The sequence below is a fragment of the Anser anser genome, assembly GCF_964211835.1.
Source record: "Anser anser genome assembly, chromosome: 1".
In the NCBI taxonomy this organism is placed as follows: domain Eukaryota; kingdom Metazoa; phylum Chordata; class Aves; order Anseriformes; family Anatidae; genus Anser; species Anser anser.
The window spans coordinates 76,610,333-76,637,621 of NC_139720.1; the positions used below are offsets into that span (position 1 = coordinate 76,610,333).

Sequence of the window (27,289 nt, forward strand, 5' to 3'; positions counted from 1 at the left end):
TGTGAACTTACACAAGGACTGGGGGAGAATAGCTTTGGATCTGTTGTAGAAATAGTTCCAGGTAGCCCTTATTCACTTCAGTCTTGCATTATGGTTGCAATTTAATTCAACAGTTAGTAAGAAAATTGACCAAAGTGATCTGATGTTTAAATTAGGACTTTGCAGGTGTCAATGGCTTTATCACTGATGCGTTTTTGCTTGACAGGTTCAATCAATGCAGATTTTGTGGTTGGTCCCAACTCTGAGCTACACTTGCTTCCATTCATTTGCTGTAAGCTTGTGGAGGAACTGGACTGAGAAATGGGATCAGGCCATCTCCAAACTTTAGGATAATTTTACAGAGGACTTCTTCAATTTATTTTAGACCCATGACATTCTACAACTGGGCACTTAGGAGACAAAAAAATTTCACCTGTCTTTAATTACTACAAGGCTAATTCTGCAGTGCCACATTTTATGAGGTTGGAACAAAGTTGCCACTGAAGAGAATTCAGTTTAAAAAAATAATCACTGCAATACGCAGGGTAGCAGAACATGATAAATAATTTGTTCTTGACATTTCTCAACTCTCTCAGGAAATAAGCTAAAAAATGTTAAGTATTGCCTCAAATCCTGTTGGTTTAAGATGTGAATTTAGTATCTACTTGTGAAACCTTAGTGAGATCTTTTACTTGAAGTAGGATGGGGGTTTCTTGGTTTTTTGTTTGATTGGTGGGTTGGTTTTGCATTTAACATCTTTCTCTAGAAAAAAGGAGAGCATAATTCTGCATCTGATCCATAACTGAACATAGCCTCATATTTCGGAAAGCTATCTCTACTGGGGGGGGGGGGGGGGGGCTAAAGAAAAGGAATGACATAAGAGGTAAGACAAATCACCAGACATTTCTGAAAAGTCTACTAAAAATGACAGCTGTGTTCTCATCACTTTCAGCATAGTGAACCAACATTTTCTTTCATTCCATATTGAAAGGTCTAAAAACCCCATCTCAACTTTTCTAGTTTCCTATCAATTAGTTCTATCAGTGATAATATTATTTAACTTTCAGCATGCAAGAAGCTATTTCTCTATTCCTAGCTCCCAAAACTATGTAATACAGAGCTGAATTTATTCCATTCTGATCTTCCAGATCAATGCACCTTTAAGTTTAGAACAAGCTTGAAAGACCTGAACTTACCAGGAGCTTCCATAAGAAAGTGAAACCCTTGCCTACAAAAGGAATGAAACACGGAACATTTTGAACATAATCATAGCCTCAGTGGGTGTTATGGAGGACTCAACAATTTCAGCTAGCAGAAATCTGTATGCATAATTTCTCTAGGCTAAATAAATATGTCCAAACCTGCTTACAGTTTTCATCTATTTTGCTTTAGGTGAAACGATCACATTTTTCTCACTCATTTAGTAAAGACAACTTATACACACATGGTTCTGGGTGCTCAGGAGTAAGGATGCAAAATCTCTTTACATATTTACAGTGGAATTATCTGACTGCAACTGCAGCCCTGTGGAATACAGTGATTGTGAATCCCAGGAATACTGCCAGAATCACAGCTCAAATGGATGTGTTGGTTCCTCAGTCTTATCTTACGTGGTATGTTAAAAGTCCAGGATTTGATCCCCAGAGTTACAATCTCTCCTTCACCTCTCTGCTAGCAGCTGTATTTCCATTTATATTTATTCTTTCATGCTCTATTAAATTCCAAGTGATATCATCAGCTTTTGAAAGGAAGCAGAGACTGGATTCTCTTGTGACACATGTGCTGCAAGTACCTGATGTGGAGAGAAAATCCTTAACACTGGCAAGCTGGACAGGAAAAGGGAGATGCTGTTCTTTAAAACAATGTCCCTGTAAGATAGCAGCTGTTTTAACTCTACATCCATCTACTATCCAGATGCTGCTTTTGGACTGTACTTTTTAATTCATCATTTTTGGTGGCAGAAATATCCAACAACAATCAGAAGTTTAGCTTCAGAAAAGGCTACGGTGGCACCAGTTTCCCTGAAACTTAACAATATAATGCACTGATCTGCCAAGAGCTGGGGCCTAAATTCTCAAGTTATCTAACCCTAAATCAACAGGGGTTTGAAGACAAATGCTTTTAAAGGAGTTTGGCCAAGAGCACTATGGTCCTGTTCAGCACCCAGCAGTACAACCATCCCTTGGCTAGCACTGAATGTGCTATTGTTCATGCAGGAGATGATATTTTTCTGAGCTGTGGAACAGCCCAGACTCATCAGCGTAACAGCGCTACACTGAGATAATGAGCACTCCCTCACAGCAGGGCAAAGGGACCAGATGCATTGCCATGGATGCGGCTGTGTTGCCCTCAGCTACTTTGGCTGATATTAGCTCTGGTATTTTGCTATCACGCTCTACTGCATGGTGAAGATACGCTCTGAATGATTTCTCAGAGGTCACCGGGCAGCCAGTGAATGGCAGCAAGCTCAGGCTGTAACTGATGGGAAAGGAACCTAGCCTGCATGTAAATAAGGAGAGGTTGTGTGTGATAGGTAAAATTAAAATTGACTGTTCTTCAAAGCAATCTGAAATGCAATTTGAAAACGGGAGCAACTTTTTCTTCCTTTTACGTAAGTTCACCACGGAAAGTTTCTTATGCGTTCTTTCGTCAACTTGAAATCTGTGCTAGAAAAAATCATTATAATCAGGTTTTTGACTTTTGTTTAGCCATAGATAAAAAGGTCGTTCTTACCTGTAACCGTTTGGTAGCTTGGCCCAGAGATCTTTCTACAGCTTTGATGCCGTTTTCCAACCGTAAACTTTGCTGGCCCTGAATATCAATTTCACCTTTCACCTTCTCAATCTTTTCTTTGACCTCTTCTTCATTCACTTGGGATTCTTGAACTTCCCGATGCAACTTCTCTGCTTCGAGGCCACTCTCCATATTATGGATCTGCGACACGTAGTCCTTCAGCTTGCTCTCGCATTCCAGGATCCTCTGCCTCATCTCCTGGAGCTGCTCCTTCAGTTGCTTCTCATTCTCTTGCTCGATCTGCAGCTCGTTTTCCCAGAACTCTTCCTCCTCGATCTCTACTTCATTTCTTTTGATCTTCTGCTCTAGCTTGAGGATTTCTTCCTCCAGACTGGAGTTGTACTTCTGCTCCCAGTACCGGATCTCTGCCTCGTTGGACTCCAGCTGCTTCTCAATGCACTGCAGTTTCTCTGTCTGGAGGTGAATCAGTTTCTTCAGCTCTTCTGCTGTCGTCTTGCAGTTGTTGAGCACCTTCTGCTTGAACTCGGACTCTTTACTTTTACCGAAGATGTCCATTAGCCCCTTCGCCCCACCAGTGAAGGTCAAGGACTTCCTTTTTGGCTCCCTCCGCTTCATGGCTTTGTCATTTGGGGGCCGCAGCTTGGCCAGGGGTGGCAGGCTCTGCCGGTACAAAGTCCTCTCAGGGACGCGAGCCACACTGTCCGAGGTGGGCCTCTCACTCAGGGAGGGCCCGGTGCGGCGCAGGATCAGCTGCACGTCGCTGGCATACTGCCCCCACTTGTTGAGCGACACCACGGGGTTCTCGTGGGGCGCCAGGTGCCGCTCGGTGTCCCGCCACTTCTCGATCAGCGCGTAGCGCCCGGTGCGCCCTGAAGGGACAAGGACAAGGACAGCCGTCACCGACCGCGCCGCCGCCAGGGGGCGCCGCCGCGCCGGGCAGGGCCCGCCGACGGCCCCGTCGGCGGCTCCGGGTGGCCTTTCCCCGGCACGGCCCGCGGGGCGCCCCCACAGACCGACGGACGGACCCACACCGCGGGGTCTCCGTCGTGAGGGCGAAAGCCCCGCCGTCGGGGGCAAAAAGGTGCCGAAAATCGACTGGTTTTAAAGCACGCGTTATCCCAGCGGATTTTGGAACGCTTCTGCAGTTACCATTAGCCTTAAAAACAGCGTTTGCTATTTTAATGCCGTACATATATCCATTGCCACAACAGACCATCATTTAAATGGTAATTTACGTCAGCACATAAATGCTTGAAATGCCAGTCATTTGTGCAACTATGAGGTGGGGGAGTTGGAATAAATGTAATTATCCATCTGATGTGTTTTCTTTACTTTCTCCACCTGCCTAGCCAGTGCACTTTCCCCCAAGGAACAAAAATATCCCCAGTCTTAGGCTGAAAGTCTGCCTCTGGCCTCCAACCACAACACTCGCACAGACTCCCCACCTCAAATTTGCAGGAGGCAAGCTCTGCTGTGCCAATTACCAAGTGGTGTAGCCCCCAAAAACTGCTAGCATCAGACCAGCCTTAGAAAGAGCTCCCCAGGAGAATGGGTAGTTTGCTGGAAATGGTTCCTCTGATCTCACTTTCTCACAATTAGTTCATGATGAAGACAACAACAAAAATCGGCTTGACAGGCACAATCTAGAAAGCAGATTGCTTTGGCTGGTGGATCACACCAGCAATAGTTAGCTGGCCAAATAAGAGACCAAAGCATCCACATTCACTTCCAAGTCAGGAGTGAAAGCTCAAAGAAGATGCAAAGATTTAACTAATTGAAGTCAGCAAAATAGGGCAAGCAGCATGGAAACTGCATTCCGCCTCCCCTAATGCCTTATAAATAAACGACTTGAGGTAAGCACTGGGGAAAAATAAAAGTCTATCGATAAACATACTACTGTGCTTAGCCCACATTTTCAGAAACAGATTTAAAAGTTTATTGTCATGAAGTACTTCAAAACCAAGTTTATTATGCCAAGATACAAAGTCAGATTTTATTTATTTATTTGTTTGTTTCACCAACCCACAATATTGCTCATTGATCCATGAAAATTTATAGTTTGTAGTAAGCATCAGTGTTATTATAGGAAAATAAACCTAGTGCTATTTGCCACAGCGTACTAACAATAAAACCCCGAGGAAGAAAAATGAAGTAAAAGCATGCTACAGATCCTAGGACAAAGGTTGTATTTTCCACTCTATTCTGTTAATCTTAAAAGCTTTCAGCTTTCATCTTGTAATCATGGTAATGCTACTAATGTTCTTGTTGTGCCAGAAACAGCCAGGTTCAAAGAAGTCTTAAAATTGTAATTAGAGTACCACTAGGGGAGTGGTCAGCATGCAAGTTCTATTCGCTTTGCTACTAAATGCACTGCTTAAAAGAAACATAATAAGAGGCAAAATAGAAAAGGGGGTAAGGGAATAAAGCTAGCAATCTCAACCAAAAATGAAAAGGGGAATTAAGCAAAGTGCTTGCCAAGAACTATTTCCATCTTAGATCAGGATTCCAAATCAACATGCCGTCCTAAATAATGAACTCCATGCTCAAGAGCCACAGAAAGGAAAGTATTTAGTAAAAGTTGTATTTACAGAGTTCAACAGCCACACCTGGAGTTCAGTACTAGTCTAAAACAAAGCTGTCCTCGTCTAAGATCATTACCTAGGTTTACTCTATTCAGGCTATTTATGACAGTGTTTAACAATACCTAGAAAACCACAACAGTGATGTTTGCTTGCATTAGAGGGGGTTAATTCACAAATTAAAGGGTGAGCGAACTGATTCAAAACTAATGACACAATATTTAAGAATACAGGTATCCTTATAACAAACTGCTATTTTTGAAGTGCTACCACTAGCAAGGAGAAAGCAGGTTGCTTTGATTGTTGACAAAGAACAGTGCAATGCATGTACGCTGCTTCTTGTCTTGTATGTTGTCCAAAAGCTTTCTGAAACAGAGACTTGTTTGTGTTTATGCAGCACCTGGCAGAAGAACTCAGCCCTTCCTTATTCACACAAACCCTATTTAAAAAATGAACTTGTTTATTTTTGTTATGTGCCTCACATAAGCAACATATGACATACATTAAACCATAGTGTTTTTCCAAGCTATATATTCCATACATTTAATCTCATGCAGATTTATGAAATATCTATCTATAAAGCTAGATAAGCAGTGAAGTAGACTATTCAAGAAGCTGACATAGCACAGCTTTAGTTATTGTACCAATGTTCACAATGGGTACGTGCCTTGTTAGTGGATCCCTTGCAATGTCTGAAAACAAACTTTTTTAGAATGTATACTATTAAAACACATTAGATGAGTTTTTGTTTGTTTGTTTGTTTTTTTACTACTTTACCAAAATGTTGTACCAATGAGAATGGTAGAGAAAACAATCCAGTCAGCCCCAACCAAGCACCATCAGTGCTGTATTCTACGCTTTCCTTCTCAGAAAACAATGATTCAGGGACTGGAGAGAAGCACAGAGCCTCTACATCCCATTCACTGCCCAACTACTTCTCATTAATATTCTGTGCTGGTCTTCTGAACCTGACGGACTACGTAACATTGCCATCTCAAAACAGTCATCAAGAATTCATATCTGTTTTGCAAAACAATGGATTACAAGCTATAACAGAAGTATGTATATATTTACATACATAAAGCACCCTGCATCTGCAGGAAGGGTCAGTGTCAAGGTTAACAGGTTAAGTTTATACCTAAAGCCACCTTAGCATGAAAACTTATCACAGGCTCTATTAATACAGGAATGTCTTCAGAACAACCTTTATTTTAAAAGGGAGAAATAGATCAAAAAAGGAAATATGGACTCCAGAACTCTGACAGCCTGCAGTGAGTCTGGGTACACTGTTTTGAACTCAGCTCTTTCTAATGCTGTTGGGTATCACTTGATCGATAAGCCATTAAAGAGCTCGCTACAACCAGTATCCTGTACTAACCTCTGCTTCTGTGCACAGCCAGACACCACAGACTTCAATGCCCATGTCGTGTGCCTGAATGAGGTAGTCTTAGCTTGAGATTGACCTAATTTGGTAATTTAAACAGATGTCATTACAATGAACAGTGATTAAAATATTGAAACACAGGAACAATGTAATTGAGCATTTCTTTTTAGACTCTCAAGGGGTGGACTTCTTAATTACACTCCATGAATGTAGTAGGACACACAACTATTATTCACTTCAAGCTTCTCTATCTGCTTTAATATTTGCAGCTGAAAAAGAACACATGAATGACTATTTCTGCTGTCAAAAATCAAAACTGAATTCAAAGGAAACTAGTAGCAGCAATGTTTCTCATGCAACACTTTTGGAAGGACTCTAACTTGACAGGTCATCAATACTGCTTTTCAGTACAGGAATGAATCATCTCTTCTCCCCTTCCCAAAGGGGCATGATCCTTTACACACAAAGCATTTCAGGGACAGAGGCTCCACTGTTTGCATGCAGGTAGCACAATACACCATGTAAAAACAGAGCTCTTTAAATTACCCTTCTAGTCAGGCCACGAGTTTATTTCAAGCACAAAGACCCATCTTTTCTTTAGGTGTCGTATCTGCTTCATGGCTAGGACCTACAGCACTGAGTCAGTACAGGCAGGTGAGGCTGTGCCCCGGTCTCACATTATTTCTGGGAAGGGTAGGGAGACGAGCACTCGTCCCCCATGGGGAGGGACCTCTCCTTCCCTATGGAATGGGCCTGAGTGGGCAAGAGCAGGCCTCTGTCACCAGAGGCCACACAGCCACACTTCCAGCTTCCCCTCTTCTGACCAGAGCTCTGGGAGGCACTGATGAATACACCCTCTCCCCAGCCTGGACCTCCTTGGCTTCCCATGGGTAACCCACAGCCCCAGGCAGGATGCTGTCTTCCTGAACAAAGCAATAAAAAAAAAAAAAATCATACGTGGGGAAAATCTTGCAGGCACTCTTAACATATGAAACACTTAAGAGAAAATGCTCTGCCTTACCAAAGGGACAACAGCGTTAACTCCTGAATCTTTAACGGCACTGATTGAAAAGTAATTGCTGGCAATTTTAATAAACCCAGTATGATTTGAGCTCAGTATCTGTGAAATATGAAGCTCACATTTCATGCACTATGTGATACTTAACATCCATAGCAAATTTTTTTTTTAAATAATTCCAGCTACCTCAAAACTCATTAAGTACACAAGAATGATTATAAGTATTAAAAAAAAGTCTTTAAAACAGAGGTTACAGAGCTTGTGTTACTCAGGTTTCTTAACTCATGCCATATTTTGCATACGCATGTATCCATGCCATAGAAAACAAGGAAAATCAGACCAGGGGTCAAGTCCTAGTAAAACATGCCCACAGAAATATATGGGCTCAAATCTGATGACAGTGAGGCGGTCTACTTGGTTCAGTAGGACTAGCTGTGCTCGCAATGCATTTGTGTGCCTTAATCAGACCTGAAGCCTTGGTTTATTACTGTTAACCTTTCTCTTACATGGGGTATACAAGAGTTGATTGCAATGTGTCAAGACAAAGCACTTGAAGTCATCTCATCCATCTAGCTGCCTTTCATCTAAGCACCTCACAGTAATGCACTTATGTTAGACCAATTTCCTAAATACGCAAAGCAATGCAGAGCAGAGATGGGGAGGCAGTTTGGCCCAGGTCAGACAGCAAGATGTAGCAAAGTAGATAAACCAGCCCAGGTCTCAGCTGCACGTGCCGCTGCTGCACTAGACAGACCACATCAGCAAAGGTGGCAACAAATCACCCCACCCAACCACCCTGCCTTTCGGCACTGCTACTATACCTAGAAAACCATGAAGTTCACATGAGCACACTTTGGGACCACCACCACACCCAGCTCTCTTGTGCTTTCTATTATCTCTATCAACATTGCTGCTTAAACCAGTAGAGAATGAAATGCTGGGGTGAAAAGTTACACAAGTTTTAAGTGATTCTCAGCAGTACACTACATGATTAATCCAATGTTTGAAAACTTTAGTTTGTACACAAGAAATACTGTTCCCTTTTTCTAACCCCCCTCAAACTCACTGCTATGATTCAATTCAACCTCAAATTCTTTTTACTCAAAGTCTTTGACAGCCAGCTCTGGCACTTGCTTTAGCAGAAATTATTTGGAGGAAGGGGTGAACATAAAAAGAGACAACACTGAAGTGGCATGATTTTTCCAGATACAGCTCTGGCTGAGCCTTACAATGCCGTAATGCATATTTAGAACAGCATGAATAAATCTTTGTTTTATTTTCATAAATGCATCCAATTCATCTTCAGGAAGAATACTCAACTACAACAACAAAAAAAGTTGACAGCTGCATTTGCTTAATTTTGAAGAGAGACAGCTGTACTTCTTGTTCAGCGAGGCAAACCAAAATCCACTTTGGTTAGAAATTCAAGATTCACTTCTCTAGACTACAATATTCATTTTCTAGGAACCAAACATGTCATTAGGGGTACAGAAGACACAACACTCCAGTCTCCAGAAGGGAAGGAAATCACAAGAAATGCAGTAAAAATCTTCATGGGGCTAGAACTGGAAGACCACCACTTCTGAAGAAACAGGGCAAGTGTGCTTGTGGCTGCTCCATTCATCATCATATTCCTTTGAAAGAATATTTATTTTTAAGATCTGAATGGAAAACAGCTAGGAAAAGCTTATTTTTTTTTTAATAAAACTTTTGATGTTAAACTACATCTGTCTACATTAACTTCCAACACAAGTAGCTCACAATCTTCAGGATACTGCCTGTTTCCCCTCCCTAGTATTATAATATTTTGAGAGGAGCCACCATGCCCAAGCACATCAGGCTATAAGTCTGTATACTACTTTGTGAAGCACTGAGTGGATTCACCAACCATCTCTTCACACATGCAGGTGAAAAAAAATCAGTAACTTTTTCACATATCTTTTTCAGTTGACCAATTTAAGAGGAGAAATTAAAACAAGCAAGCAAAATTTATATGAAGCTGTTTTGGCACGATTTTCACTGAATGCACTGAAGAGCTAGTGGAAGCAGAAAAACAGGCAGAATTTGCTGTCAAATATACATTTTTAAAATAGACAGTGATGGATGTGATTTAAAAAAAATCTCTCCTGACAAAAGTATTTTTAAAACAAGACCCATGGTTCTCCATTTAATCTGTGCACTGCGGTACATTCTTGCATTATGGTGAAGCCTTAGTTTTTGATGATGAAACAACCTTTTCTTGTATTTAAGGTCAATTTTCATCTTCATAATTTGCAAGCAGCCTGAATTTTAAAAAAAAAAATACTGTGTCCCTGAATAAAACTAATTAAAAGTAAGATCAAGTATTCTTCAAGATACCAGTGGGAGGTGAATTCACTCTCTGGAAACTTGTAGACTGATAGTTTTATGTCTTAATTGAACAAAATTCCAGAGACCCTCCCTCCAGCTAAGGCATTTCTGGAGATTGTCTCTCTAAGTTTGAGACACAAAACATTATCCAAAATTATGTCTGATTACTATTATTCTCTTCCTCATTTTTTAAAATATATATGTGGTGGTTGTTTTTTTTTTTAAATCAGCTTTGCTGGAATCACCGAAGGAGATAATTCTCTCTCTACCTCTTTTTTTTATTACAAAAATTAGGTTTATTTGAGATTTAGCCTTTAGCTTCAAGCATAATGAAAATTGAAAAACTAATTTGTACAGAAACTTGGAGTACAATCGCTTGCTATTCCTCAGTGATAAAGAGAAGGGCAAAAGAGGAAGAAGATCATCATGCAAGAAGAGGAAACAAATGATATCCATCAGGAGCACAGCCTCAAAGGAAGAGACATGCAGACATTTCCACTGAAAGAGCACTAGTGACAGAAACCAATTTGTAAGGAATGGGTCAAGGAGCATTACATAGGCAAGTTAAGTGACAGAACTCCTATTCAATGCCAAGGGATTAGGCTATACTTTGGCTACACGACAGAATCTTATACAAAAGTGTATAGCCTAGCATGACTTGCTGTTTTTGTTTGGTTAAGATGCAGGTTATTACTGACTTCCCATGATATAAGAGAAGAGCTGGAAAGGAAAGAGATGAAAACTTTTTATTTTTTGGTCTTCCCCCACAGTGGGAGATCAGGAGACATGTATTTGATCAAGTGGCAGAACAAAGCACGAAGGAAAAAAACAAAACAAACCAACCAACCAACCAACCAACCCACCAAACAACAACAAAAAAACACTTCTTAACTGTGAGTGTGACCAGTGTGACCAAACCCTGACACAGGTTCCCCAGACAGGTTGTTGATTCTCCATCCTTGGCTATACTCAAAACCTGACTGAACATGGTCCTAAGCAACCTGCTCTAGGTGACCCTGCTTTGAGCAGAGGGGTTGAATCAGATGATCTCCAGAGGTGTCCTTCTAGCACAACCCATTCTACATATTTTTTTTTTAATTTTATTTTTCCTATTTTCTTTAATAAATTGTACAGCTTTTTCTTATCTCTAGAAAGGAGGCAGCTTTAGTTTGTCCATGAGAGACTTCATGAGCTGCAGATATCTTCAAAGGGTACTGACAAATATATTTGGCTTGTGCATTCTTCAGCAGATGTAGCTGTAAAATAAGTTAATTTGCAGATATTCCTGCTGCTGCACTTCAACACAAACAATATACCTATTGCAGTTCATATTGCAGGTTCAGTGAAGGTTGTACTGTTGGGAGGTCAGGGGTTGCATTGCTTAAGTCAAGAACTTAGCAATATATTGTAAGAAAAATAAAACAAAAGGAGCATCAGAATAACTTTGCAGACAGACTAACAGGCAGACAAAATAGTACTGAGTCCTGCTAAATTATGCGACTGCTGAAGGAGCCAGACTGCAAAGCGGAAAATAAGATCAGAGCCAACCAAGGAGGAAGCCAACTTAGACTGGCTACTTTCCACCACCAAATGTCAGGTGGGAGCTAAAGGAATACATTTTAATAGCTTCCCGTTCAAATTTGAGTGACAGTTACTCCTGGTAAACTGGTACATACAAGCCAAACCAAAGGAGCAGGCATATGGTTGCTTTTCTGATGAACGGCCTGATAGGAGGGTTGGGAAAACCCTATCTGCCAAAGACATGTAAGTGTAATTTATATGGGTGTTTAATATTGTCCAATCAGCCCCACTGAGAAGCTGGAACACGGTTACTCTAGGTGTTTTCTAGAGAGGATATTTGCCTAAGGAAAGATTTTCCAAAGTTATATGACCTGGAATTATCTTAATTTGGCTCTGGTTGCAATTGAAATTTATTTCCACATGGAAACAGAGTCGCATGCCCCAAGTGAACTGGTGATGTGTTATAGAAAAGGAAGTCTGCTGAATTGACAAAAACTGTGTGCATTTCCAAGACTGACAGAGTCTTTTCAGAATTCAAGCCAATAACTGAGGGCAGGAAAAAAAAAGACAGAAAAGAAATCACATGGGAGAAGATAAGAGTATTGTCTAGAATTGGGAGCCTGACATTTTTGGTTTTGGGGCAAGAGGAAAAGGAAACAGGATGAAAAAGGATGAAAGATACTGTAAGTAAGGTAAAAAACAGAAAAGGCTACCACAAGCACTTTTTTCTTTTTCTTTTTTTTTTTTTAATATATGTGATGCTTTTTATATCACTAGGAAATCATCATCCTAGTGTAACTATCTTTAAAAATCTATAGGCAGAAAATGAGATATGGAAGGAAGCAATTCATAAACCAATTAGGAATAAATGAAAATCTGCAACTAATACAAACAGTAAAAGCTTACTTTACAGTTTATCACTGGATGCAAGATTTTAGAGAGATACTCTCAATCACTGAGAAAGACCTGAGAAGACTGAAGACAGAACTAACAAGACCGTTCTTTATCGCACTGAAGCTTCAAAGATGATTGGTTTGGGGTTGTTGATTTCGTTTTATAAACTGTTCAGCAAATAGCTAAAACTGAACAGACTTCAAGTTATCCTTTCATTAGTATCAAGTTATGTGGAGTGCAGGATGAAAAGGGAACTTGAAGGATCTATTTTACTGATCTATACTATGTCCAATATAGCTACATATTCTTTCAATGCGTATAATTTCAATTAACATCACTAGCTTGTGAAAACCAATCAACTGTTTTGCATGGCTTTTATATATCCTTGGTATTCAAAACATTGACAGTTCAGCACTTTCTTTACTCCAGACTGTATTTACAATGACAAACAGCAGCATTATAATTATTAGAGAACAAACTCATACTGAAATAAAGTTTACAGCTTTCAGTTTTATTGTTTGTTGGGTTTTTTTTTGCTTTTTTATTTTATTTTATTTTAAATCTCTCTCTAGCAGGTTAAGAAAACCCAAAGGCAGCAAGTTTACTTTGCCTTCTAAGACACTACAAGGTTATTTCATTGTGCTTTATATGTTCATGCTCTTCTGAGACTCAGTACAACCCCACCACCCCTTGGTTTAGCTTCATAAAAAAGCTTCACCCCAAACCCAAGGTATCCAGCTGACAGTTACTTACCAATAGCTTGAGCAAGGGCTATTACAACTTCCTGGCATGTTGTGACTTCAGTGACCCCACACACAATTCTCTGGACTCCATCCACCCATACCTTGAGCTCCATGGTTCACCAGATCATCCACGAGCCATGAATGCAACCCAGTCAAGTCATACTTGCAGCTACACAAGAGATAATGCAAGTCTTCTCTCAGAAGCTAAAAGAGAAAAAAAAATCCTGGTGTTTACAGTGAGGAATTACCAATTTAAAAAGTGAATAAATTCAGCTTAGCATCTATTGGGTAGAAGAGGTACATGGTCTCATTTCTTTAACCTAATAGCAGGAAACCATTATCTCTTGCTTTGGCAATCTCTACGTATTCTGTTCTTTTAGACTTACCAGAAGTTTCATTACAGTTTATTTCCTAATATATAACAAGTTATGACAAAAAGAGCACCAACTGAAATAGTATCAAATAAACAACTCCAAGATAAATCCATAACAGTTTCCAGTAAGAAGTGCCCTCCTTCTTTTACATATTGCCTGGATGTCTCAAGGGACTGGTTAGAGACATTTTCACGTGTCAGGTCAGTAATTCCTATCAGGTATAGCAAAACAAGGGGGAAACATCTTTAATTACAGCCATCCTTGAGTGTCCCACCTTGCTCTCCATACAGAAGTAGTTGAGAGTTCCTAGTACCATGTAGAAAATGCTAGAAAACCCAGAAAGGAAAGCAAGTAGGAAGAGATAATTTCTTTCTCTCTAGAGCAAGGAGGGACGTTGGGAAAATGCTGCCGAGGTGCTTCCACACTTGCCAACATTGTGCTGATTCTGTAAGTTAGACTTTGGCTTAAATGTTATCCTGGGCTTTTCCACATGCATTGCAATGACACTAAACCAAAAAGTAAGTTATACAACATAGTCTATCCAATTCTTGCTTTTGAGTATGGTTCTACTGCCTTCAGTGAAACAACACCAAAGTTGTACCAGTTAATATAGTGAATTAGCTCCCAATCTCCCTTAAAAGAAAATTCCCAATATTTGCAAATAGAAAAAAATATTCAGTGCTGCCTTTTTTTTTTTTTTTTGAGAGAGACAAAAAATGTCATGCACTCAATGTTTCTGCACTCAATCAAATGTCTGTGCACAAAAAGTTATAAATCTAGGGAACTAAGTTACAACCTAGCAATCAACCATTTGCTCTCTGCTGTCTTATTTTTTTTCCCAACAGTTAAACCACTCAAGGTTTGTCTAATGACAACATCTAGATAATTGCTGATTTGATCCCTGGAAGTTTTGTTCCAGGCTCAGCTCAACTAGGAGCTGCTTTTGTTCTGCTTAAACAGATCCACCTGGATTACAGGTCACAGAAGTTAGTTTCTAGCTGGAACTGCTGAAATGCTGAACTTCAAAAATTTCGAAGTAAAAACTCCAAGTATAACGGTCTATTTAAAAACAAACAAAACCACCAATACTAGTGTTTTTTTTCTTTTAAAAAACTAGTAAGATGGTTGCATTATTTAAGCAGATAGAGGAAAAATAAGCCATGATAATACAGTAAAGGAAGTTCATGCAATCAGGTAATCCAATACATGTAAAATGATAAATCTAGAGAAAATATTTTTGAAGAGTTAAGTTCCAGAGAAATGAACAACACAGGAACACAGTAAAAGAAATATGAAAGTTATTTAGAGAAGATTAGTAAAGACAAGCTGGGTAGGGTTACACAAAAAAAGGGAATCTGATGATGACAGATTTAACAGAACTGCACCTGGAGGCAAATACTTAATACAGATCTTTTTACATTCTAATCAGAACTGCCTTCTCCTAATGAAGTCAACATCTCTTTCTGCATTAAAAAGATGTGCTAGCATAACCCTCAACCTACAACGGAAAGGTTGTTTCCCTTCTGCAGCCATCTACTCCATTCAGCAGCTGACAAGTATCGATGCATTGCCCAGAAGACCTCCTGATCTTCATCTGACAACTTGTGACATTCAGCAGCAGCACACCTCAAACACTGCAAGGGGCAGAGCAGTCACACCACATCAGCAGGACAAGCTTTAGTGGAAAAGCACTAAACGATTCTGCTGTAAAGTGAGCACGCACACCAGAATCCCTGTGCAGAAGTATCCTTTTAGAAAACAAAAGAAACCTAAGTCCAAACATACAAGTAAAGCTTGATTTCAAATACGCTTGCACAATTAATCAATGGAAAAGTGATAGCTTTTGAGAATACCAGCGTATACAGAAGTTTATTCCTTTGAGACATTAGTGAGCACCCAAAAACCCAAAGAGGTCAATAGTTTAAACAAACATTTTCCCACGTAACATGACATACTTCAAAGAAAATGACTATCTACACAAGTTTGAAAAGCATACAAATACAGGAACTCTTCAGTCAGGTAAGACCATTTTAATGCACCAATTAGCATCTCTAGCAGGAGAAAGTCTTTTATTAGCCTGCAATCCAGCACTGACTGAGAAAACACATAAGAGGCCCCATCAGTGACCTCCATTGTTTATTCCTGGAGAAGCTGTCTTCACAAATAAACAGACCTCACATTCCATGCCCAACTGTAAGGAACTTTATTAATTAACTTAATATCTTGCTGAGAGTTGAACAGTTCAGATTTACTGGCACCAAACAAGCCATCTCCCCATGTGACAACGCACATGTCAGCAAAGAATCTGACAGCTCTAATTGTTTTTCTGTCCATCAACATCCAAAGTATTATCTCAATTTAGCAAGCCAGCAAGTGCACTTCCCCCCCAGTCAGCACACACAGCACAGCCTTGCATTCAGTGCAGATCAGTTTTAGTCATCTGTTTTTAACATCCACCTTTAAAAAAAACTGAAGAGAGTCATCATTTAATAACAAAATATTTGCTGACACTTCCAATTTCCAAAACAACGTTCACCAAAGCAGCAAGTAATCTGAACAAAGCATCTTTGAAACAGTCCAAGCTTAGGGAAAATATTCCTGTTAGTTTTCTTAAAGGACAAACACTTTTAATGGACTAAACAATAATTTTGAAACCATACAAGCAGCTTGCTGTATCACCTTCTGTTGGAAAGATGATTGGGACCAATATGTAGGTCTGAAGGAAAGGAGAGCGTGACTCACAATACTACTGGTATTCTTTCCCAGATCTGTCAGTCACAAAAAATGGAACGTGAAGAGACTTTAGAAACTTAAAATCTGTGTGCTGAAATCACTAGGTCTCATTATAGTTTCTAAGCAAAGCTAATCTATAAAACAGCAAAAAGACCATCTAGGATTAGTTTGGTTTCTAGGACTGTTCAGTAAAGTTTACAGAGAAGTCTGAAAAACAAAATCTTTTGGCCATATGTGTCTCTCTGCTTCCCAATTATAACTCCATAAAACTTCTTTACTAGCATTTGTTTTTCCTTCTTACATATTCAATTCTTTATTTGCTGACAGTTAACTCATGTACTATGAATAGCTTCTTTGCCTTTTCACTGAGGTCTCTTTTGACCGCCCCAAATAATTTTTCAAACTAAAGCTTGTGCCCAAAACATACGTCACACTTTTGCAATAGAGAAGACAAAATAACTCACCTCCAACAGCATACAATTTCTTTCTCTAAAGCAAATGGAAAGGGTGGGGGGAAAAAAAACACCTAACTTGAGGTTTCACAATACTGTAAGTTCAAAATCAGTTCAACTTACACGTAACTTCTTGTTTTAGCAATGACCAGGAATGGAAAGCTAATTTACTGAGGAGAGGCACACAAGCCAAAGCCTGTCTCTGATCATAGCTTTCCCCTCTCACCCCATCCTTCAGTCACCAGCTTTCTAGTGACTGGTATTTCTGATTGGAACCGAGCATCTGGAATTGGACAACCCTCAGCTACTGCCTCCCCTGCCTCTCTCCCCAGCGGGTACCTTGCCCGCAACCTCCTCAGTCATGTTGTTTGCCGTGCATTAGGCAATTTTTCCCTAAATTCTTCCTTTGTCCTATTTGGCTCAGATCTTGCTCTTTCAGACATTTGTTCACTTTTCTAAGGGAAAGAAAACTCCAGCATATGTATATATTATACGCACACAACTTGGCTACCTCTTCACAGCTAGTTTACAAACCACAAGAAAGGCTGCTACTTCACAGAAGACAGGCAGAACTGAGAAAGTGCAAAGGGCTTTTCTGCTTAAAAAGATTGTCCAAGCAGATGTTCACCAAACCTATCTATCCTTGATGTAAGTGTTAAGTCATGAGAAACCCTGAGAGCTAAAATTAAGATGTTGATTTCACCTCATTTCTAATCTTTGCAAGGTTCACATCATCTGAAGGCAGCATGCTCCTCAAATCAAGGTTAAAATTCTCCTGCAACTGGAATTAACAGCAGATTTTTGACCAAAGGACTTCAGTAAATTTCTGTTCCCCCAATAATCAGCATGCAGTGTACTTAAAAGTGAGGACACATTCATTCACAGTTACTTACAAACAAAAAATTGCCTAGAGTTTGACTGCTTCTGCCTTTGTTTCTCATTCTATGAACTTCAGCCAAGTTGTGCTCCTTGCCTTTCACTACTGTGATACCAGATGGGGCTCTGGACAAACAGGGGGCTAGTTCCACCCAGCTTGCTAGGTGGAAGCTGTTGGTAAAAAACAGTTAGTACAAACAAGGTTTGACTGGGGAAAAAATAAAAATAAAAATGAATTAAGTACAAAAAAGCGAGTTCAGCTACCCAGAAAGAGCTTATAAACATCTAGAAGAGCATGACATTACCCCAGGGTGACCAGGGAGACATTTGGCAGATCCTCCCTCCCATAAAAATTCTGAGCAATAAAGTAACATTTTCCAGATGAATATGACTGCAAATAGATTTGGCTACTGGAAACAAGCTAACTAGCATTTACTAAAAAGCCTCTTCCCTTGGACTGATGAACAAGAAATACCCTACGCGACATGCTGCTTCCCATGAATAAACAGGCAAGAACATGGCAGGTCCAGGACAAAGTATCAAGTATAAATACTTTGCACACAAAGGTTTATTAGAAATGAAAAGGTTGTGGGTTTGAAATCAGCATGCAACTTTCTTGAAAAAGAAAATGTTTATACAGAAGAAGCATCCAATTCTTTTAGTGGGACTAAGAGATTTCCACTTGTGGAGTGTTATGTGTTTGCTATACCAGAAAAGTGCTCAGAGATAATAAGCACTGCTTAAAACAAACAAACCAAAGGTCCCACAACCATGAAGATGACAATGTTGAGAACAAGCTTGAGAGAAAGTTTCAGCAGCAAGGAATTTCCTCACATGAGATTGGCAGAAAGATGGTCTAACACATGACTGCACTAAACAGGCCAAAATCCAGATGCCACGAGTGTTATCCAAGGCACTCTATGCCTATGTATATACACAGTCTGTGACAGGTCCAGACAATGCTGATGTGTGAGGTCATATAAACTCAACTACAAGAGGATGTTTCTAGCAACAATGGGTGCTAGAAATTGTGCCTCCAGATAGCCTAGAAGTCCCCCAAAGTCCAAAAATCATTTTCCCAGACAATTAGAAAAAAACAAACAAATAATTGACTTTCTATCTCAAAAGCCTCAACAGAGCTTGTCTCTTCCCCCCCCCCCCAGTCAATGCAAGTCTGAATCCAAGTCTTCACTGTCCCTGTTGACCTTTAATGAGTAAACTGAAGGACATATAAGTATACCAAGACTACTCCCAAATTTATTAAGAGGGCATCAGTGCTCTTCCTCCAATATCCTCAGCTAGCTTCATTAAACTTGCTCAAGACTACAAGTAATGAAATGAAGAATCTTTAGATTATCCCTTAGCAACGATTTAACTGCAGCACAAAACAGTGTTGAAGCTGTGATACAGGAGATGAGGTAGCTAGAAAGCTTCATGATCACATTTTGCATCTAAAATTCATGTGTCTTCATAGAAAACCAAGTTCTAACCCATTGCCGATAATATATATTGATAATTGGAGCAGTAATACTGTCAAAAACACCACAGCCTATAATACCTTGCATCTTGATTTACTATTTTGGAGCAACTCAACTGTATTTCTGAATGTTTTCAGACCATCGCAAAAATGTTTGAAAGAACACAAACCAGCAGGTGAGCTGATTAACCAGGTTGCTTATTAAAGATTTTTCTATTTTGCAACCTTTAAGAACAAAATATTGTTTTGTTTTTTTTTAAAACAGTAAGTTTCACACACTCACACTTGACTTTATTAAACGAGAACAACACTAAAATGAACGCTCTCCTTTCCCTAAGATTAGATATAAAAAAAAAAAATCTACACTCCACATGGATGCAAGGTACAAAAACCCACAGGCATTTTGGAAATAATGACAGAACTCAAATCAGAGCAGTCAAAATTTCAAAGCAGAAGTCTAAAACTTAAGAGCATTATGGTTAGCATATGTGCCAGTAAGTCACAACAACATTCAATACAGCACTTGCTTGCAGCTCTTGAAATTGATAGGATTTATTTTGATACAACTCAATCACGTTCAAATGGGATTAATCACTAAATCACAACCTTGAATCTGTTTTGGTATTAGGACTGGAGTACAATCTGCAGGTAGTTTTGCATGAAGCACTCCTTTTCCTCACTCTGCATTGCAGCTACTAACAAAATCATCAGTATAAAATAATCACACTCCTGATAGAGATGAAGGCCTGAATAGACACACCATGAAAAAGCTCAGTTTTCATCAAAAGGCCCCAAAAGGATTTGTTTGTTGGTAGCAGCATTGCAGAGGTTAAGACAGTTAGCAGCTGGGATGTATTTTATTCTGTGGCAGACGATATCCTTTTCCATATATGTTAGCAAAGGAGACTGTACTACTGCATATATATTACATTCTGTGACAAACAGCTCAGAAAAGCCATATGCATTAAGTAAACATCTCGTGATTGACCGTTTCAAGTCAAAAGGCATACATTTACCACACTAATGTCTTCCAAAGCCCTATAAGTATTTGTTCTTCATTAGCATCAAATATACAGTGCATTTGATAAAATGACAACAACAACTTTATTAATAGCAGCAATGTTAAGTGGAAGTCACGTTTATCCATCTCTTATATGGTTTAAATACTGCGTGGGAGTGAAAGAAAACAAAAAGTAGAGGAACAAACAAGCCATTTCATTGCAGCAGAGATACTTATATGAAAGCTACAATGAAGTAAGCTGTATTCTTACTTCAAAGCTGCCTTATACCTCTGGATGCCCCAGCTTCAAAGAACATAAAATAGGTCACGCTCTCGAGTTAGTTTCAAGGAAGACACTGCCTCACCCATCCACACTTCCCTCTCCCCTTACCATTTGTCTGCAAACACTTAAAGCAAGTTGAGGGTTTGATTGAAGACATTTATGCACAATTGCCAATATTTAACGCTGAAGGCAATGAGGTAATGTGCTCCATTTTGGCAAGAACTGGATTAACCCTTGGTTAAAAAAAAAGGTTTAGCCTTTTGTAAGGCTAAATCTTTTCTTTACATTTCAGTCTAGAACACATGCTACATTTGCTATGGTATGTCATTTGACTAAAGCTACCCTGAGTAACAGCTGAGGTGTCAAAGCGAAGTGTTCCTTGGACTCCAAAAGTGAACTGGGGAAAAATTTCATAAAGCTCAGAATAAAACATGTAGAAACCTTACTACACTTCCCACATTTCAATATGGGTCAAAATATAACATTTTCTTCCACTACATTTTTGGAAAAATTGCATACAAATGAGCCATTTCTCCACTTCAGTGCTTGCACTGATGAATGCAGAAAAAAAGTACATCTTACAATTAAAATATCTATTTAAATTTGAATTAGCTTAAGTTTTACAAGTCATTTAAAAATATGGTTTAAAAGCCAATGTACAACATGACTACTGAAAAGAAATCTTGCTGTAATTACATGCAATTCCTGAAAGAGAAATAAGGGAGGCATTTTCAGCTTAATCAACAAAACAACTCTTTAAGAAGATGGTAACCTCAAAGCTTTATTCAGAGATGTTAACTTATTCACTAACCATTACCTACAAAACTTTCAAGTAACTCTCCTGGCAACCTGGAAGCCAGACAGAACATATTTCTGCAAAGACTCCTTACATAGCTAGGACAATTAAGGGCAGGGAGGGAGATGAAGGAGGGAGCCCCTTTCTGAAAATTTATACTTAGCTATGCTTATTTCTTTATTTCCCCAAACTCAAAAACTTCTTTGCTTCTTCTGTTCTTTATTTATAGGACTCAGCTTATCACTTATATATTTCTCCTCTCCAATCAACTGTGAGTTTGAGTAATTTTATTTATTAGGGCAAAATCTGAGGTAATCCTAGTATATACAGCAATAGCTTATGGACTAAAATCCTTTTAACTGCATTGACTTAATTTCCCTAGTCCTCTCAGTGTTGTGGTAGTGGTACAGCCAGCTCCAGGCCATCTACATTGCTTTGGCCAACTGGCCACGTTGTCTCAAAACAGCTAAAGAACTGTAATGTTACCTCAGGATGCGAGTACACTTGCAAAGCTCATCTCTATTCAGTTGATTTTAGGGAAACCGTTACAAGCTTCATACCTTCTAAACCATTAATTCTTTGTAAATTTGTCTAACACTGACTTAGAGGCCCAAAGCTCACCAGGAAGGGCAAGAAGTGTAGAGACGAGTAACACCACTATATATGCTTCCCTTTGAGAAGCAGTCCTACAAAGATCACGTACAGTATTCATTGCTGTTCACAAACCCGACATAGCTGTTCAGGAAAGACAAGAGTCTATGCCAAAAAATTTACAGCAACTAAACAAAAGCCACAAACCGTTATGCCAAGAGAAAAATGGATGTTAGTTCAATATAGCAGGAAAGTGATATTTTCACATTCCTTTTCTTACCTTCCTTCTCTGTTGCAAGAATTTGCAAGCCAGCACCACTCTCCATTTATCACTTCTCTGCCATATTTTCAAATACTGCCAACATTTTGTCTCTTCTTTCTAAAATACAGCCTTACATTATAGGCCATGCAGCTACAGGCTTTTTCACATTTTAAAGACTGTGTATTCCTTCCCTCTGCCCCCTCGGCGAACTCATCTTGTCCATTTACACATTTGCCCAGAATGATGTCAGGACAGTTTTCTGTAGTCAGCAGACTTGGCAAAAGCAGGGAGGGTGAAGTAGCTCTCCTCTTCTTCTAGTATTGCAATCTACTTATTTTCATTCAGGAAACCCTTCCAAACTTTTCTCCACCCTTCTTGTTTCTCATACTATTTCCAAGTGAAGTGTACTTTGCTTCATAGTTCATTTGCAAGACGTGTCTTAAACACTCACATAAAAGAGAAACTTCATCAAATTACTGGCTGAATCTCCTCATTATGATCCTTCAAATTCTCCCTTAACCTAATTCTCCCCAGTTCCTGCCAAAACACAAAGGAGCAACAAGTGGTGGTGACCCCACTGCTTTTCATTCTAACCCATCTTTTATTCTACTCATCCCCGTGGATTCCTGGTGTGCCTACGCACACCTTGGCTGTACTTTCTGGTAGGACAAGACAAGCAGTGATTTGCCTGCAGAGCTTCTGGAAAGCAGTCAGAGGACTGGCAACTCAGTCTCGCCTTTTGGGAATACACTTGTCCCACCAGAAGGAATTTTATCATCATTCCTCCTGGTATGGTGAATCTTCACCATGTGTGTCTGAATTTAATTATGAAACGCCTTGGATGCGAGGCACTGGGACTAAGGAACATCCAGAACTCGAAAAACAACAGTTCAAGTTAAACAAAACAACAGTGACAAGAGCTGAAGTGTTTGTGTACTTTGGCTTCCTAAGCATCAGAAGTGCTAAGTCTAGTTTGCTTTTATTTTCTGAAGCAAAGAAAATAAGTAAATCAGAAGATCCAAATAGCCCATTTTGAATTTCCACTTCTCTTTCTTACAAAACTTCAAATATTGTACCCACTTCTGTGGGTAAACACTCTGTGGTTTGGACATCTTTAGCACAGTTTTCTTTTTATTTTTTATGTGCAAAATAGAAAGAGAGCATGAATCAGTTTTGCATTATAAGTATATAATGTATGTCAGCTTAAAAAAAAAAAGTTCAAGTCTCTGGGACATCTAACAGCATTACTGTGAAGGTGACAATAAGGTCCTATGGCTAATGGGAATTAACTTAAGATTATTCATATACTTCATGTTTCTGTTTTATGCGTTCAAGGGACTTCAATTTCCAGGAAGCGCTGAGGCCTCAGCCTCTGTAATTTCAATCACTTCAAACACATCAAATTAAGCGGCCCAAAACAGATGTACTCCAGTGACTTGAAATTTTAATCCTATTTGCTAAGTTCTCCTCCTTCTGTTTTTATTTGCTTAAAGTTTTCACTCCATATTTTCATTCCAAGGGCAAACCAAATTTTGTGTTAATTATTTTCGTTGAGTGAACTTCAAGTTTTCCAAGGAGCCTCCTACAATTTAGTCATCTAAAGAACCCTCCCCTCCTGCTTTGCTCTCTTTTCCTCATCTCAATTATAGAAACAGCTTCGAGTTTCACCATACCTCCTCACAAAATGACTGCAATACAAAGAACAGGCCCTAGAACCAATGTTGATTTAAGCCTTCATCATCCTCTCCCTTTTCCTGCAACCTTCCCCCTTCTTTTCTTCTCTTTTTTTCTCCTTTTACTGTATTATTGTATAAACAATGCAACCATTGGCATGGACAGAGGTGACCAACCTCCACAATAGCAGAATAAAGTAATATAATTTTTGAAAACACGTCCTGCAGCCTGATAGAGGTACAGGCAACATGTGGTCATTATGATTAACTTTACACTGAAGCCTCCTGTATGCTATATGTGGAACATATTAGAAAGGTTGCAGCAGTTGTAATAGTTATCTGGTAGAAACAAAATATGACAAATTGGGTACCGTAACAGAATTTGCAGAGGCAGTTCACTGCATTTCACAATAGCGCTTCTCAGCATATCTGTATCCACTCAAAACCAGGAGAACTTGATTACTCAAATCTTTATCAATTTAGAGTGGAATGCTCTCATGTAAGTAGTACGTTGTGCACAAAAAGGTATCCCAGTTTAAGTCCCTTGAAGAGGTACTACCCTTCAGAAACAGCTGTGTTCTGCAGAGATACAGCTGCATGTCTCTGAAGGGAAGGCACAGGAAGAGGCAGGCCTGCAAGGCAGATCCCAGCCTGTCCCTGAACCCCTAGAAGACACTCTCAGGTATGCTGTCCACAGTCTGCATACTGATATTGGTAAGAGAATAACAGATTCCCCGACCTACAGGTCACAGTAAGATTACCTTTAGTGTTTTCACCATAACCTGAATTCAAGTGCAATTCCGTCTTTGGCAAACTGACCAGCTTAAACTTTGTCCTGGCACCATTGCTATCATCGCCTAACAATTCTCAAGCACTTAAAAATCTGTGTGTATGCAACCAGCATAGTCAATAATAGTAGCAGTCTGGATTTTTCTGTAAAATGAGGTCATGCTGCACATGGATTGCAAGAAGGAAAGTACAATCAAAACTTTCAACTCTTATTTTCATTCCCAGCCAATTTGTCTAGAGAGGAAGCAGTTGCTTTCCCTGCAACATCTACATCTTTTGTAGGTGGTCAAATCTGTTGCCCCTTATGTCCTCCCCAGGGAATAAAGAAAAATTCTGTGCATGGAAACTTAGGAGTTTCCAATCCTCTACGTGGGAGTAGTCCACAGAAGGGAAAGCCTTTAATTAAAAACAACTTTGAAACTGAAGCCATCCTTGTTCAATTATTCACAGTCCTCGTGCTTATAAAAGCTCACTGGGATCCTAAATACAGTAAAAGCTGAAACATTTAGACAGGACTAACAAAACTTCAGAGCTTTCAAATTCAGTAAGATGCTTGCTTTAGTATTGCTTTAATAACTAGGTATATCCAGGCAGTACAATACTTCCAAGCTATTACTGAAATCTGTGCTTCCAAAACATTAATGCAAATCAACTATTGCATCAAGCTATACTCATACAATCTCATGCCTGTTGCCAGAGAAATAAAAAGGCTAGAGAATAGTATCACTATCTGAATTCCACAGCTAGCCCTGGGGTCATACTGTTTCCATGTGCAGTCACCATGTGGTATATCCTGCGCTTTGCTGACAAGAGGCTTCTGAATCCTAAACAAACAATATTGTAATCCACTTTCGTCTGCACAATAACTGCTGCACTCTGTCAAAACATACTCTGAAGTATAAACACACTAAGAAAACCTGCAGGAAAAGAGATCAGATACCAGCCTTGCTTGAGTTCTCATGCTTTCTTCCACATGCCATCACCCCTCAAACATTAAGTTATAAATACAAAAGCAAATGGGGGTATGAGCTCTCAACTTTGAATCAAAACACAAATACACTGCTGCATGATCACTTTTAAATATATTATTTAGAATAACATTGTCAGAACAGATATCTGAGCAGCACATTTTCAAGCTTGAAATGAAACTGAAGTTGATAGTACTTCAGCTTCCAGAACAGATGTGAAAGCTTCACAAAGCAGTACTGAAGACAGAAAGGAATGACAAAACTGGAAGCAACTCTACAGGGCTATCTATATTTTCTGGTAAAGACAGGCCAAGAGCAAGACTTCTTTATAGACACACTAGACACTGCTACACAATTTCTGGGCTCCTAGAACAGACTTCGTTAACACCTGAAGGCCAGAGCTCTACACAACATAGCAAAAGGAGGGAGGTAAATATTGAGGGATAGTCACCGTGTCAGAGTGCCAAACACCCCAGAGATGGATGTGCTTGCCAACACGTCTCTCTTGCATTTAGTCCCCTCAAGTCAGGTTTGGTGAGGTGGGAAGCTGCTCTACATAAAACACATTCACAGCTCGAAGCCTTTCTCAAGGACCCTATATTTAAATATTGGACCCAAGGATGAGGAAGAGTTGCTTAGACAGGGTTCTAGTTCTAGACTTTCCTTTGTTTGAAGTGCCTCAAACCCCATCTTTCACTTTAGGTAAGTATCTATATTAGATGAAAGCACATCTTACTCCTCTTGTCGAGTTGTTATGAAGCCAAATAAGTAATGTACCTGAGACTGCAGAAGAAGCAAGAAGGATTTCAACTCTATAAGCCTCATAATTAAAGGCATTGTCATGGTATGGAACGATTTTCAGTTCTTAATACTGTTTACACAGTTTGGAAAAAAAATCCTTTCATATAAATGCATACACAGTCCTGGCAGCAAAAATTACAAGTTACAGAAGCTAACAGCATACACTTGCCAAAGCACAGGGAGGAAAGCATATGTCAGGGCCTCCAGTACAGTATCACTAGGTGAACAGAGTGTGAAACAAAAAAGTCATCTCTTTAAAACACATTAGAAGACCAACAGTGACTAAAACAGGACCAGATGTATATCCCTACATGAGCTACTCAGTAACAGAAGAAAAAAAAAAGCTTATATTTAACTTTATATAAAAAAATCCAGCCATTTAACATTCTGAAAGCACTAACCTAGGGGAGGAAAGGAAGCCTGAAGACAGACACATCTTTGCATTAAAATTGAAAAGCTAATTCATTGACAATCTTTTATATTTTTGGTTTTTCAATATACCTCAGGGACAGCAAGTTTTGAAGAAACCACACTCCAAAGCAAAACAGCACATCACCTACATTTTAGGACACACTTGAGAAGTCCTGGATCATCTAGGCAGTTCCCAGAAGTTTCCTTCACCATAAATTGCTCTAATTTTTACTTGAGTGTCAACATATATGGGTTGGTTAATATAAACATAAACATATTAACCAGGGAGTTAAACAGTCAATCTTTCTTACCTGAAACAACTTTTTAAGTCATGAATCAAGTAAGACTGAATGTACAAATAATCACCAAAATTGGTTACTAAAGTCTGACTTCCATATCCAAGGAGCAGTCAGAACAGCTAAACCATCAGTCCTGTTACACTAACAGATAACTCTTAAGATTTCTTGCTTCTGCTGATACTTCTTGTGATGTTGCAAGATAAGACGACAAGTATCTCCTGGCACAACAGTGCAGGACAATATAATTGGTAGATAGTGTTCAGACACCAGAGATTTTTTTATA

General features: G+C 39.3%; 1 protein-coding gene across 6 annotated transcripts in view; it reads right to left on the minus strand.

Moving 5' to 3' along the window:
- Nucleotides 1-27,289, minus strand: part of RASSF8 (Ras association domain family member 8) — an 88,821-nt gene that overhangs the window by 6,545 nt on the left and 54,987 nt on the right. For all 6 annotated transcript variants that reach the window (XM_083822124.1, XM_083822123.1, XM_083822128.1 and 3 more), the window contains 2 exons: nt 13,232-13,425; nt 2,713-3,602 (listed from right to left, as the gene is read on the minus strand). In XM_083822124.1, coding sequence (XP_083678250.1) covers nt 2,713-3,602; nt 13,232-13,334 — 993 coding nt within the window. In that variant the 5' untranslated portion in view covers nt 13,335-13,425. The remainder of the gene's footprint in view (nt 1-2,712; nt 3,603-13,231; nt 13,426-27,289) is intronic.